A 14,579-nucleotide genomic window follows, 5' to 3' on the forward strand; every position below is an offset into this window, starting at 1 on the left:
GCGGACGTTAAAATGAAACATTGAAAATAGTTAAGAGCACATGACTAACACATGTCATTTATATCATTACAGCGTTTTGAGCAATATTACAAAGCTTATTTGGCAGCCATGACACCATTTTGTTGGCTGATTCCGTTTATCCTTTATTGGCATGGTCATTAAAATTTACCGAAAATAATTGAAACTTGTTTAATGTCACTTGTCTTAAGGCAATTTCCGTAAAATTTCTGGTACTGTTTATAGTCGCGACGAAATGTCCCTAATTAACATATGACGCGTGCACATATATAGTGTCATCACGTGGACGCCTCTGGCATTAGGGATCAATCGTTGTAAAAACAAGACAGGCGTATATATATACAACACATTTGCAGGCAAAAGGTTTAATAAAATATCAAACAAAAAACATCGAATATTCGAATACCGATTTTGACATTCGAATATCAAACGTTCGATCGAATATTCGTTTGCATCCCTGATACAAAAGCATGATCAGATAACACGATTGTCCCTTCCAACTCAATAGAGTAAATCATAGCCTAAATAACAGCATGAAGCCAACTAGAAATCTTGGTATTTTGACTCTGACTGGCTAATATTTTTTCTAAATGTCATAAACAAAACACAACAAAGGATTTGCAGCACTTTCCTATGTTCTTTGCTGATGGCGGAGATATTGCAGCGAGAGTGACAGAGCCAACCCTAGTGGCATAACAAACTGATACTGACACCATTAAGGTGGTGGTGGCAAATTGAGGGATGCAAGTAAACATGAATATGTACAGAAAAAGATATAAAGTTGTCTGTAGGTAAATCTGGACTAATGTTGATAGGACATGAAATAAATTCCACAATGCCCTGGATCCATGTATTAGCGATATCATGCTTCAATCTAGGTATATACCACTCCAAATGGGTATACAGTTCTGGTTTTCCATTTATGGACATATGTCTTGTAAAGGTGAAGTGTTATTTAATCTTAAGTAAAGTGATTAAATTTATTTTAAAGTTGCTAAACACCAGAAAGTCCCAAAATTGGCAAAAACATTATTTCCACAAAACAAACCTAGAATTGTCAATACCAGCTTGTATAACCAATAATACATCATTGTACATTATTAAAAGAATATTTTGTCACTGTCTCAGCATGGCACATAGGTTATAGTTTCCCAGTTTAAAGTGTGTGTATTTAGCATGTGAAGGTCACGTGATGAGTGCAGATACAATATACCAATGCTATTTTTAAATTATTTTGGATTTACGTGTTAGACAAACCCAGTAAATTTTGAATGGGAAAAGATGCAAAAACTGCATGTGTCATAAACGATGTGATTCATAATTGAATTAGATTCAATGCACAATGATATCAATTTTATGTATGTTTTTGACAATTTTCTTTTTTTCTTGAAATTGTATCATCTGGTGTCTAGTCCCTTAAATGGTCATTATAGGGTAATCCAGATCCTTATACATTATTTCTGTGCCAAAATCAGACAAATATGCTTAAGTGCAATGGCTAGATTTACTGAAAGAGGCAACATTTAACACATTTCAATCTCCAAAAAATGGCAACTTGTAAAACTGTGTAAGCATGTACCAGGTATGTAATATTCATGTAGAAAAAAAATACAATCTGCTGATTAATATGCAATTATGAAAGTGATACATTAAATGACTTTTTACAAATTTAAAACTAAAGCAGCATAGTCAAGATATATATTGTCACTTATCAGTTACATGGGAACATTTTAAATGCAGGCTATCATTGAGGTTCACAAAATCTTGATTGAACGTAACATTTTACCAACATTAGAACAATACCTCAATTTTTTGTTATACCTGAACAGTTTTAGCATAGACAACAGCAGATCAAGACAAAGTTAAACTCGGACAGTTAAAGCATAGACCACAGCAGATCTAGACAATGTTAAACTAGAACAGTTATAGCATAGACCACAGCAGATAAGGACAATGTTAAACTCGAACAGTTAAAGCATTGACCACAGCAGATCAAGACAATGTTAAATCGAAGAGTTATAGCATAGACCACAGCAGATCAAGACAATGTTAAACTCGGACAGTTAAAGCATAGACCACAGCAGATCTAGACAATGTTGAACTAGAACAGTTATAATATCAACAACAGCAAATCAAGACAACGTTTAACCCGAATAGTTACAGCATAGACCACAGCAGATCAAGACAATGTTAAACTCGAACAGTTATAGCATCGACAACAGCAGATCAAAGCAATGTTAAACCTGAACAGCTATAGCATCGACAACAGCAGATCAAGACAATGTTCAACTCGAACAGTTATAGAATAGACAACAGCAGATCAAAACAATGTTAAACTTGAACAGTCATAGCATAGACAACAGCAGATCAAGAAAAAAATATACCCCAGCATAGACAACAGCAGATCAAGACAAAATTATACCCCAACAGTTATAGCATAGACAACAGCAGATCAAGAAAAAATTATACCCCAGCATAGACAACAGCAGATCAAGACAAAATTATACCCCAACAGTTATAGCATAGACAACAGCAGATCAAGAAAAAATTATACCCCAGCATAGACAACAGCAGATCAAGACAAAATTATACCCCAACAGTTATAGCATAGACAACAGCAGATCAACTCAATGTTTAACCCGAACAGTTATAGCATAGACAACAGCAGATAAAGACAATGTTAAATCGAAGAGTTATAGCATAGACAACAGCAGATAAAGACAATGTTAAATCGAAGAGTTATAGCATAGACAACAGCAGATCATGACAATGTTAAACTTGAACAGTTATAGCATAGACAACAGCAGATGAAGACAAAACTATACCCCAACAGTTATAGCATAGACGGCAGCAGATCAAATCAATGTTTAACCCGAACAGTTATAACATAGACAACAGCAGATCAAGACAATGTTAAATCGAACAGTTATAGCATGGACAACAGCAGATCAAATCAATTATAAACCAGAACAGTTATAGCATAGACGCCAGCAGATCAAATCAATTATAAACCCGAAAACTTATAGCATAGACGACAGCAGATAAAATCAATGTTAAAGCTGACAGTTATAGCACGGAATATAGCAGCTCAAAACAATGTTAAATCTGAACAGTTGAAGAATAGACAAAGTAGATCCAGACAACACTATACCAGAGCAAAATAAGATTAACATTCAAACCTGGATCAACTTACACAATACATGTTGGGCACATTATGGAGCTTTTAATCACATTATAATGCCAATAAGTTTGTTGTTCAAATAGCATTGCTTGAAAATTAAAAAATAAATAAGTTTATACAAACAAATGCACAAATACATCAATCAAGTATCACAGTTTAATCATAATAGACACAGTGTAAACCTTTCACATTTCACAGTTAAAGCATTATAGACACAGTGTTAACCTTTCACATTTTTCAGTTGAATCATAATAGACACAGTGTGAACCTTTCACATTTCACAGTTAAAGCATTATAGACACAGTGTGAACCTTTCACATTTCACAGTTGAATCATAATAGACACAGTGTGAACCTTTCATATTTCACAGTTAAAGCATTATAGACACAGTGTGAACCTTTCACATTTCAGTTGAAGCATAATAGACACAGAGGTAAACTTTCATATTTTAAACAAGTTTTGAATGACTCTTTCCTTTTAATCAAATCTGAATGTTCAAGATAATTTTCATATTTTATTAGTTAAGAAAATAGATACAATAAAAATACCCTTACCCCTATGCCAATATTGAATAAATACATACTACAAATACATCTAGTCACTTAACTACCATAATAAAGTTATATAAAGAGTATTACTAGTTAATTTAGGAGATATATATATATATTCATTAAAGTAACAAATCACCAAAAACAAATTTATATTGACACATAATAACAATGTTCCCCTTCAATAACTTCTCTTGGGTTTAAACTTAAGTGATGAATTTAAAACAAAATGAGCCATGTTCCATGTAATTTCATTATTTCATTCATGAATATCACTGAATAAGTTTCTTAAACATTATTCGACTAAAATTCTGAATTTTTTTAAAACAAAGTATTTGATACATAGTATTCATACATCTTAGATTCCAAAAGCATGATAAAGACAAGAAAAACATCCTCCACATTTTAAGCATCAATAAAATCACCTGTGGGTTAAGGTTAGGGTTAGGGTGAGTAAAATGCTCAATATTCATCAATTCTTGTAGTAGATTTTATAAAAAAAATCAAAGTATTGCACGAGATGTTATTTACTTGTTTAAAGATATTTTGGAATTTGTTATTATTATCATTCAAGATACTTTCCCATTTTTTGAGATGTCAGATATTTTTCTAAGCTGTAAACTTCAGCTTTTTCCTATAAGAAACATAGCAAATACGCCAATTATTTAAAAAAAAAATTAAGTTCCAAAATAGGTTTGAGGATAATGTGTCAAAAATCATCTTTTTTTTGTTTCAATTCCTTCAAAACAATTGAAATGAAATATGACACTCTTCTTGCAATTAAAAAAGTATTGTTAGCAGTACTTTACTCCTTTTAACTTATGTGAAAACATGACATTCTTTGATGTTTGACGCACCTTGTCTCTGAAGGATAGTCAGTCAATTGAATTAAAAAACAGCTTGTTCCCACAAAAAAAATATTCATCGAGAACACCCAATCCATTTCACACAGACACTTGAAATGTTTCTTTCAAAACAAAGCGAACTTCGGAGTTAAAATTGTGAGATTTACTCCTGTCCAAGATCTACTGCCCGACAGTTATGTGTTACATAACTAAAAGATTCAATCTCCACAAAAACAAATAAAATCTTCTTCCGGACATTAAACAACACCTCTTTAATACAGATCAGAAATCTTTGCATGTTTTCATGTGAATGATTGTGTAAGTTAGTTTTTCTCCACATAGGGCCCTAGTATCCCCCATTGAGTTCCCCTTTGTGTCATTTGTCCCCTAACCCTAGCCCTAGTATCCCCTATTGAGTTCCCCTTTGTGTCATTTGTCCCCTAACCCTAGCCCTAGTATCCCCCATTGAGTTCCCCTTGGTGTCATTTGTCCCCTAACCCTAGCCTTAGTATCCCTTATTGAGTTCCCCTTTGTGTCATTTGTCCCCTAACCCTAGCCCTAGTATCCCCCATTGAGTTCCCCTTTGTGTCATTTGTCCCCTAACCCTAGCCCTAGTATCCCCTATTGAGTTCCCCTTTGTGTCAGTTATACCCCTAACACCCCCACCCCTATTGTTGATCACTGCTGTTGTTCACTTTTCCCCTGATATAGCCCCGCAGCAGGTGGCAAGGATGCCACCAAAGCAGATACAGCAGCACATGGTGCCCATGAGGATGTAGGTGGATGTGGTTAGCCAGAACGCAAACCAGTACAAGGATGGGTCACAGTAATTGGCCGCGACAGGGTCACTCGTCCACTCGTCCTTTGTACGGTAGATCCACACATTACCTGTGAATAAGCTCAAGCATGTCAATCTTTTTCTCTTATGCATTAAATGATAAGTCATACAATAACTTTTCTGATGAATTGTCACACAAGATGTACTTATCATACAGCAGCTTATGCATCTATTTAATTGCCCACACGTATAGCACAGATTTCCATCAGTATATCACTCTACAATCATTTATCAGTTCCCTACATTGAGCTACTTTTTATACAATGTTAAGGATATTGTATATATGAACGGGAATAAAGCATTATGAAACAATAGTCGTTACTTCAAGCTTGATGATTGATTATATACTGTTAACAGTCATACCAGCTATGAACCAGGCAAACAGGAAACAGTTGAGGATTGAATCAAAAGGGTTTGTTTTTGCGTTCTGCTCATCTCCATCCTCCTTATCTTTGTTCATACAGCGCTGCATGAGGCTCGACAGGTTCTTCACAATGCCGAATGCCCCACCCACAATCAGGTAGATAGGGATCATCCTCTCCGCAGGGCAGTTGTCCTTGTGCACAGCACCTGATTATGCAGTAAAACATATATCACATTTCATGACTTCTATATCAAACAAGACATTATGTAATTTACGTCTTTTCAATTGCGCTATTATTGTCAATAGAAAAGGACAAAAAGTTATATGGTAAATAATTAATTACAAAAAATATTTCACTTTGAAGAAACTTTGTAAGAAAAAAAGCAGTATTAACTTCATAGTATTACTCCTGAAATACTACACTTTTTGTTCACAATACAGAGAAATAATTCCTAACTTTTTGAACTGTAACATATATTCGAATCAATATTGAACAGTAAATCGCTATTATGAAAAATAAACTAATTGTCCATTTTCAAAAATGGGCTTTTCTATCACAACTATCAGAAAATAAATAATTTTTAAAAAACATAAATTATAGGTCTTTTATTTTCACCCTTTTATTAAAAAAATAGCAAAACAATGAAAAAAATATATTTGATATATATACTACAAATGTTTTTTATGTTTAGTTGTATGAATTGTTTTGTAAACATTTAATAGAACTAAAAAAAAAAAATCAAAATGACTATTCAATAAAAGTAAATGCAGGAAATAAAACCATTCAGTTTTTTTTTATCATAGAATAAGCTTACTACGTGACTATATAAAAAAATATAACAACTACATGGAATTCCATTGTAATGCTTAAGCCTGAACTATTTTTATTCACATCCTTCATTTTTTATGAATTTGAAATATAAAAATAATCAGAAGATCTCAAGTCCACATCCTTCATTTTAATATGAGATACTAACTTCAACTACATTTGCTTCTTTCATAACAATGAAATTAAAAAAGCAATAGTAAAGAACTGGACTGTAAATGGCAGCCAGTGTTTATACTTACCCATTACAATCATAGTGACCGGGATAGCCAGAACAATAGCAATGAGGATGGTGCAGCCAACTGTAACAAAAAGTGTCCATAAACATTAAAAGACCCTCTATGTGTCATATACACACGTGTGGAATAAAGCACCCTAAATAGGAATTGAGCTATTTCCATTTGTACATAGATTATTCTAAGATGCAATTGTCAAATTTTTGCATCCAAAACACCAAATACCATAAAAGCAATGATAGGTAGTTTTTATACAAACTTGAATTGAACTTACTTGTACTGCAGAGGATGATGAGGAGTTTCTTGCAAAAGTCAACATGGCCATCAGAGTCAGTCTTCGCTGCTTTCACCTTGCCGTACAAAGAATCGTAGGAAGGTGGCAGGGCTACGGAAACATGAATAAATGACAGTTGTTATTTATTTATTTTTAACTAACTTTTGTATACAGTTTTACATCTGACAGTAAATTTTAAACAATTCATAGTATTGAACAAGCGATATATCAGTAATATACATCTATATCTATATATGTAGATTATGTGAACAATATTAAAAGCTGTTGGTGGGAAGAGAGTATTAAAAAAATATAAAGGTATGTTAACTACAATAAAAGGAAAAAAAGTGAGAAAGATAGTTTGGTTGTGGGTGCAGAAAATAAATAAATATCGTAGACTGCTTTGTAATACGAGACAAAAGGCATGTTTGGCAAAGTTAAACTGGAGTTAAATATGATTATTCCAAGACCAGTCAATTCCATTTTATATTCTGTGTGTTGAGTTTGTTTTCAGTTAAGGCTATATAATATGTATATATTCTTCCATTTCTATTCTTTTCTTAACAAATTTCATAAAATGCCAAATGACATTTATTTTGTCAAACAAGGCACACTAATGAAACTCTGTTTTTTATTAGTACTGATACACCTGACCTCCAGGCCTCCGGATGAGGTTTAAGACGCTTGAATTATTACAAGGAGCATGTATGTAATTTAAATAAGAGGTAAAGGTGTGAGTCTGTGATTTTACCACACCATAGATACACATAACCAGTATGCATGACTTTGCCATGTGTTCATGGCCATCATTACAGGTATCCAGTTTCATATGTTCACTCATTTGTTTTCTTCTTCTTCTGCTTGTAGAAGTGTTTTTCTCAATTATCTTATTCAAAATAGGGCATCAGTCTTGTTCAAAATGATTGCAATATCAAAATCTTTATTTCTAAAACATTATCAATTTCTCATCATACTAACAATTAAAGTCTGATTCAGATTGGAAATTATAATAATTGGTAAGGCATTTGCACATTTCATAAATCAAACACAAGTGGACTGAACCATTATTGAAAATTTCCGGACCCCTTCTTGCCCTTTCCATTAATGTAATAATCTGCATGCGCCAGTTTCGATACTGAAGCCAGGCGTGTCAATGAAATATTTATTGCACTTAACCAGATATTTAACAGCCTAGTGTATTGGGATGTGTTGATTTTTGCAATCTTAGCATATTTAAGTGTAAGATGGAAAGCAGATTCCATCAACTTATCTGATTTTGCTGCAGAAGTAAAGCCTATTTGCTATCAACATTTGTTATTCTAATCAGCAGTCAAGCTCTGTATATGGTTGTGATTTATTGCATGACACAGTGTATATATACATGTTGGCCACTTTTATTAAGATGTAAGGTTAGGGTACATGCACACAAGGTTTCGTAGGCTTTTAACCAGCACCCTTGTCAAGATGTCTTCACACAGATTCTGGATAAGTAAAGAAAGCATTGAATTTGAACTTAAATTTGCTAAAGACTTAAAGAGTAAACATTTTTTTAGAAATTCAAGCAGTCCTTAAGACAGTTAAAAATTGGTCAAAACCAAAAACAGATTCCTGATTGATACGTTTGTAGATGAATGAACTCACTCTTTAACTAACAAGGTGACCCAGAGTTTAACTGAACATATGTAAGACATACCATCTGGAGAGGTGTATTTTGGGGGCGCGTTGTTTGCAGTTGAATCATATGCTGGGGGCGGGCTCTCCTCAGACAGCTGGGCCTCCTGTAACAATTCCATCAAGTTCATCAAGCCTTCATTCCAAAATTGTGAGTAAAATATCCCACACAAACAATTGTCGTTTCTAAAGCAGAAAACTGTTAATACACTGTTTTCATAGAAGTAAATGTCTCTGTACAGAGTAATTTTTACATTCATAGACTTTCCTAATTTTGGCACCTATTACATAAGGTTATTATTTTCTAATGTGTACTTATATTAAAAACACTCTTAACCTGAAACATAGGCCACAACAAGGTTACACATTTTGTCAGACGGATGAAATCAGTCAGTAGATAGTTGCTTTGGAAATCAAAACATTATGTCTCTTGTGTCTTCACCTCTGCACATTGTCTCACTATAGTGAACATTTGTTGCAAGATATTTCAAATCCTTCAAGATATTAGGAGCGGACATCAAATGTAGCCATATGACCTTCGACCTCTATGTGTGACTTTGACCCAAGCTGGTTGTAACATGCCTTCTGCACATCGTCCCAGTATTGTGAACATTTGAGCAGTTATTTCAAAATCATGAGGTAAATCATAACATTTATTCACGACTTTCAAAATGGCAGCATTTGGCATTCCGTGTATTATTTGGCATTCCGTGTATTTAAACAACTTTATTCCCCGTGTGTGTGTGTGTGTGTGTGTGTGTGTGTGTGTGCGTGCGTGCGTGTGTGCGTGTGTGCGTGCGTGCGCGCGCTGCCATTAGGACCTCGACCTGTTTTATAATATTTTAACTTAACTATTGAACAATCATTAATTTACATGATTGTGATAACATGAATGTGTACAATTACTTTGATTATAGGTTATTGATTCATAATTGAATATGCAAACAGTATTTAGTACAGCCATATTGTGTATTTTCTGATTGCTAAATTGAAAACCTGAATCTCATTAAAAGATGTGAACCATTCAGACATTTTTATTTGGAGTATAGACAATGTTATTGGTCAAAAGACCTTCTACCTTCAGTGTAAATGTTGTACAAGTAAATATCAGTGGTTATATTACCCAATTATCCAATTAGGCAAAAAAAGCCACATAAAATAAAGCCTATTATTAATGGCACCATAAATATATTTTATAGCCTTTCTGGGAGTTAATTGCAGGTATTAACAACCCTCAGGTTGTAATAATGTTTAACTGAATAAATTGTCTTTTTGTCTAACCGTACAACACTAGTCCACCTAAATGGACATCATGGAGTCTTAAGACGATTTTTGTACTTGGGGGACTCGAGACTGGGATACATAACAAATGTCAAAAAAGTTTCCCTTAATGCTCATAATTGTGGCTACATGCAAGGAATATATATTTGTAATACTTCAACTATAACTTACATCATGTATCTATGCAGTGCTCCAGCCAGGATTTGAAATGGGCACGGTGCTAGGTAAGATAGGGCACTTTTGTTGAGCGTTGAATGAGCCTTAATGGCAAGGGCCAATGTTCAAGTTCAACTCATATTGTATATCTGTGTTCTTACTACTTTCCATTATAATAGAAAATTATGGATATTTATTAAATGTATACTTATTTCTGAAAATTGACTTGTCCAATAAAAATTACAAATATCAAATATAGTTAAAAACTGTTCTGTAAATTTATTAATCATCAACTTTAGGCAGCTCTGTCAAACAAAAGGCACAGCAGGTAGTAGAAAAAAGGCAGCAGGGAGCTGGAAAAGGGCATCGGGGCTCTCCCCCTTCTATTTAGGCTTACATTGTAGCTAGCTGGAGCACTAACTTTGTACATGTAGGGAGACTCTGACGGGTATGTTCATATTGACTGGCATTATCCATAACTTTATCAATCAGTGGTAATGTCTTTAAGACTAGTACAAGCCCTGTTCTGGTAAAACGTTTACATAACTAAGCTTGTTCAAACATTTTTGTCAAGCAGCTCCCATATATATATATATATATAATTTGCCCCCGTCTCATTATTTCACACACAATTTTACACTTCTTAGGACTGCTAATTTAGAAGTGTTCTAATTACTCCACAAATCCAAAAAAATGGCACTTGACAATTGCATAAATCAATAGCAAATGGAAAGGACAGACTTTATTATTCATGGCACTTTCATTTTTCATTTTTTTTAGAGTTCAAACTCACTCTGGTGAGTGGTCACAGTAAGTTGACTGTGTTTGGAGTGAAATGATAAATTCAAGACATTTTAAAACCAAATACTGACAAAAAAATAAAGATGAAGTTTTGTCAGAATAAGTTATTTTTGTATTTGGTTATAAAATGATGTCAGCCCAATCACTCCTGTGATTGGTAGCTACATGTACACCTTGTTACAGTATCTCAATAAGCACTTATATCAGGTACATAACGTAAGGTTACTTAAGCTCAGCTTTCTATTTTTATTCATTTATTTTCAGTCATAAGATTCAATAGAAAATATGTAAGTTACTGATACTTACGATATCTTTCGGGTTGGTTGCCATTTTGCAATATTGACTTGTTTATATTTATATGTAATAGGACAACCTTTACCCTACTATGTTAGGTTACAGTCAACCAGAATATTGTCAAACTCCCATTCATATTTGTCATTCGGAACTCCTCGGCCATTTTATCGAAAACGTTTAAAATGGCCGAGGAGCTCCGAATGTCATATTTGTATGAGCATACTTATAACTGAATTTATTAAAAAACAAAAACAAAGAAAACACAATGTTTTTGTTGTTCATGACATTGCTTTTAGTACATGCGTATATTTTATGTGTTTTTTATCTTTGCCTTAATTTATTATTTGTTATATTAATATAAAATATGAAATTATCATCATCAAATATCTTATGTTTGTTTTCTTAAAATTGACGTTAATCAACTGTAATCTTTAGCAATTCTAAATCACACCCCCACGGTCATTCACACCTTTACGATCACGCCCGATACCTACTAAAAATTTTGAATACAGAGACCGGATGAGACCGGGACCGGGAAATAATATCGCCCCATTTGGAACTCCTCGTCCATTTTCCATCGAAAACAAGTAGTTCGTAAAATCTGGATCTTTATAGCGTTGTGCACAGAGCCTTTCGGCGAAGCGCGCAACGGGAGAGAGAGTCGCCCGGAGTCTAGTCCCAGTGGAGGGCAGCTGTTCTGAAGCTGTCAGTTGATGTAGCACATATACGACACCATATTTTAGTTTATCCCAGTCTATTACATTATCATTTATCAGATGTTTGATAATGATAAATTTGTTGTACGCATCCATAGACTCAGCGCTCTGGTGCACGACAATTGTCTATTATAGTATTTGTGAAGAATCCATGTTCGTATTTTATGGTCTTACATTTTAAGCATTGATTTAAAGTATCATTGACAGTTTGTCTTTTTACATTGTAAATGTTATAGTCACTGGATGTCTTAGGGTGTGACTTAGAATGTTACTCTACGTTTATTTTGATGGACATGATTAAAAAAAAAGTGATGACAGGCAGGGCTTGAACCAGCCTCTCGACCACCTTAAAGTAGAAGGTCAAGCGCTTCTTCTTCTTTCGTACTTGCAGGGATGTGAGCTTCAGATCTTGGAGCATCTTGGTAACGCAGCCGGTGGACTTGGTTGTATAGTCGCCAGGTAAATCTGTCTGCCTGCATTGGTTCCTTTTCTATGTTGTCTATGTCTTTTTGATGGTAAGGACCCAAGGCTATATATATATATATATATGACTGTACTTTAAGGTGGAGCGTTCGAGTGATGAGTATACTGTTCTTATTAAGTCTGGGGGCAGTGTTTTAGGTTTCTGCGAAGAAAGCCTAGTTGGCTTTTTGTCATCTAGGTGAAGTGGGAAGCTGATTCTGTGAGGTCTTCAGGTATGGTGAAACAAATATACGGGTTTTTAGGCACTTGCTGTAAGATATGGTTGTCAAGTTGATATATTTCGGATGATTTCTGATTTACAGACATAATGTAACGTTTCTTTGCGTTAAACTGCATTCCCCGTGCATTGGCCCAAACTTCTACGTACAGTAGTTGTCGTAGATATTGTTGGGGTTTACTGTTTCTGATGGTACGGTATAGCATGCAGTCGTCAGCAAATAATCGCGCTGTGAACTTGACAGAATACGGGAGTCTGATGTGGCAAAGGAAAAGTACTGGACCTAGCATTGTGCTTTGTGGTACGCCGGTATTGTCTGGGGCTGCCTCTGATTCTTGCCTTCCACATTAACCTTCATATTCATGTTAATGAGAAAATCGCTGAGCCAGTGGTTTATGTTGCCTTGACGACACATTGTTCTAATTTATATAAAAGTTTGCGGTGGTGACGGTGTCGAAAGCCATGCTGAAATCCAATGTTACCATGTTGAGTTTAGTGCCTGTGTCCGTTTCGGTAAGTAGATCGTAGACTGTTGTTGTAAGATGGGTTTCGCAGGAGTAGCAAGTCCGGAAACAGTGGTTTAAAGAACTAAGGATGTCCATGGGCTCAGGTGGGACAGAATATGTTTACAGATGATGTGTTCTAGTCTAATTAGTTCTTCATGTCGGGTCTCTGAGATATGGCTGTGTTGGTAGCAAACAAAAGTTTCTCAACGCCTTAAGCAGGAATGTTGAGGGCGGGGATGGTTGTCCGACTTCGCTTGTTTGTGCTATGGAGGTGTGTGTTTCCATTGTCTTTGGTGAACACTTAAATGAACTGGTCGACCGTACCTGAGCATTGTCCATGCTGCTGCTGACAAGATTGTCCATCTTTTTGAGAGGGGCCACACCAACACTATTCTGTCTACGTGACTTGACGAACCTCCAAAATGGATCGGTGTTTTTCTCGTCGAGCTCCATCTGGATTGTGCTGTTGATGAGGTTGATCTCTGCTATCTTGAAGGCCTTGTATAGTTTGAAGGCACCCCACTGGTTTGTCTTCTTCGCGTGTTTGTATTTTCTTGACACTTACGTCTGGTCATCCTTCTCAAGTCTCTATTCAGCCATAGCAGTGGTTTCCGTTTCTTGCTGAGTTTGGACGGAATGTGTTTGTTAATTGATTTGTTAATGCCAGATTTCAGAGTTTTTCGGTTGCGGGGTGTTGATTGTCGGTCTCGCTGGCGATCTTCTCAGATAGTTGTTTCATGTCTTCTTTGATAGTGTCCAAGTTGACTTTCGAGAAAAGAAATATTTTTTGGCTTCTTCCTGATAGTTTGTGGAACGATGTTGATGTATTTTACAACCACGGCGTGATAACTAATACCAGGTATTGAGGTTTAAGTTTGACGAGAGAGGGGTTGTTTGTGAATACCAGAACGAGCATGTTTTTGAGTCTTGTCGGTTGGTAAAGGACCTGGAAGAGGCGGCGCTCTATGGAAAGATCAACTGAGGTCTGGTGTCTGACAACATTGTGTTAGCGAGTCCACATCATGTAACTGAGGTCAACATCATGTAACCGAGGTCAACATCATGTAACTGAGGTCTGGTGTCTGACAACATTCTGTAACCGAGTTCAACATCATGTAACTGAGGCCAACATCATGTAACCGAAGTCAACATCATGTAACTGAGGTCTGGTGTCTGACAACATCATGTAACGGAGGTCAACATCATGTAATTGAGTTCAACATCATTTAATTGAGGTCAACATCATGAAACTGAGGTCTAGTGTCTGACCACATTCTGTAACTGAGTTCAACATCATTTAACTTAGGTCAACATCATGTTACTG

The 14,579-nt window shown here is 35.3% G+C and overlaps 1 protein-coding gene across 1 annotated transcript; it reads right to left on the reverse strand.

Moving 5' to 3' along the window:
• Nucleotides 1-1,701: 1,701 nt before the first annotated feature.
• LOC128227627 (transmembrane protein 272-like) lies at nucleotides 1,702-11,463 on the reverse strand. The gene is made up of 6 exons (XM_052938338.1): nucleotides 11,346-11,463; nucleotides 8,824-8,908; nucleotides 7,131-7,241; nucleotides 6,863-6,922; nucleotides 5,794-6,000; nucleotides 1,702-5,480 (listed from the first exon to the last, which is right to left on the reverse strand). Exons 1-6 carry the CDS (start codon nucleotides 11,367-11,369, stop codon nucleotides 5,284-5,286), a joined length of 684 nt encoding a protein of 227 aa, XP_052794298.1. The 5' UTR covers nucleotides 11,370-11,463; the 3' UTR covers nucleotides 1,702-5,283.
• Between the last annotated feature and the right edge of the window lie 3,116 nt (nucleotides 11,464-14,579).

The sequence above is a fragment of the Mya arenaria genome, chromosome 3 (assembly GCF_026914265.1).
Source record: "Mya arenaria isolate MELC-2E11 chromosome 3, ASM2691426v1".
Classification (NCBI taxonomy): Eukaryota; Metazoa; Mollusca; class Bivalvia; order Myida; family Myidae; genus Mya; species Mya arenaria.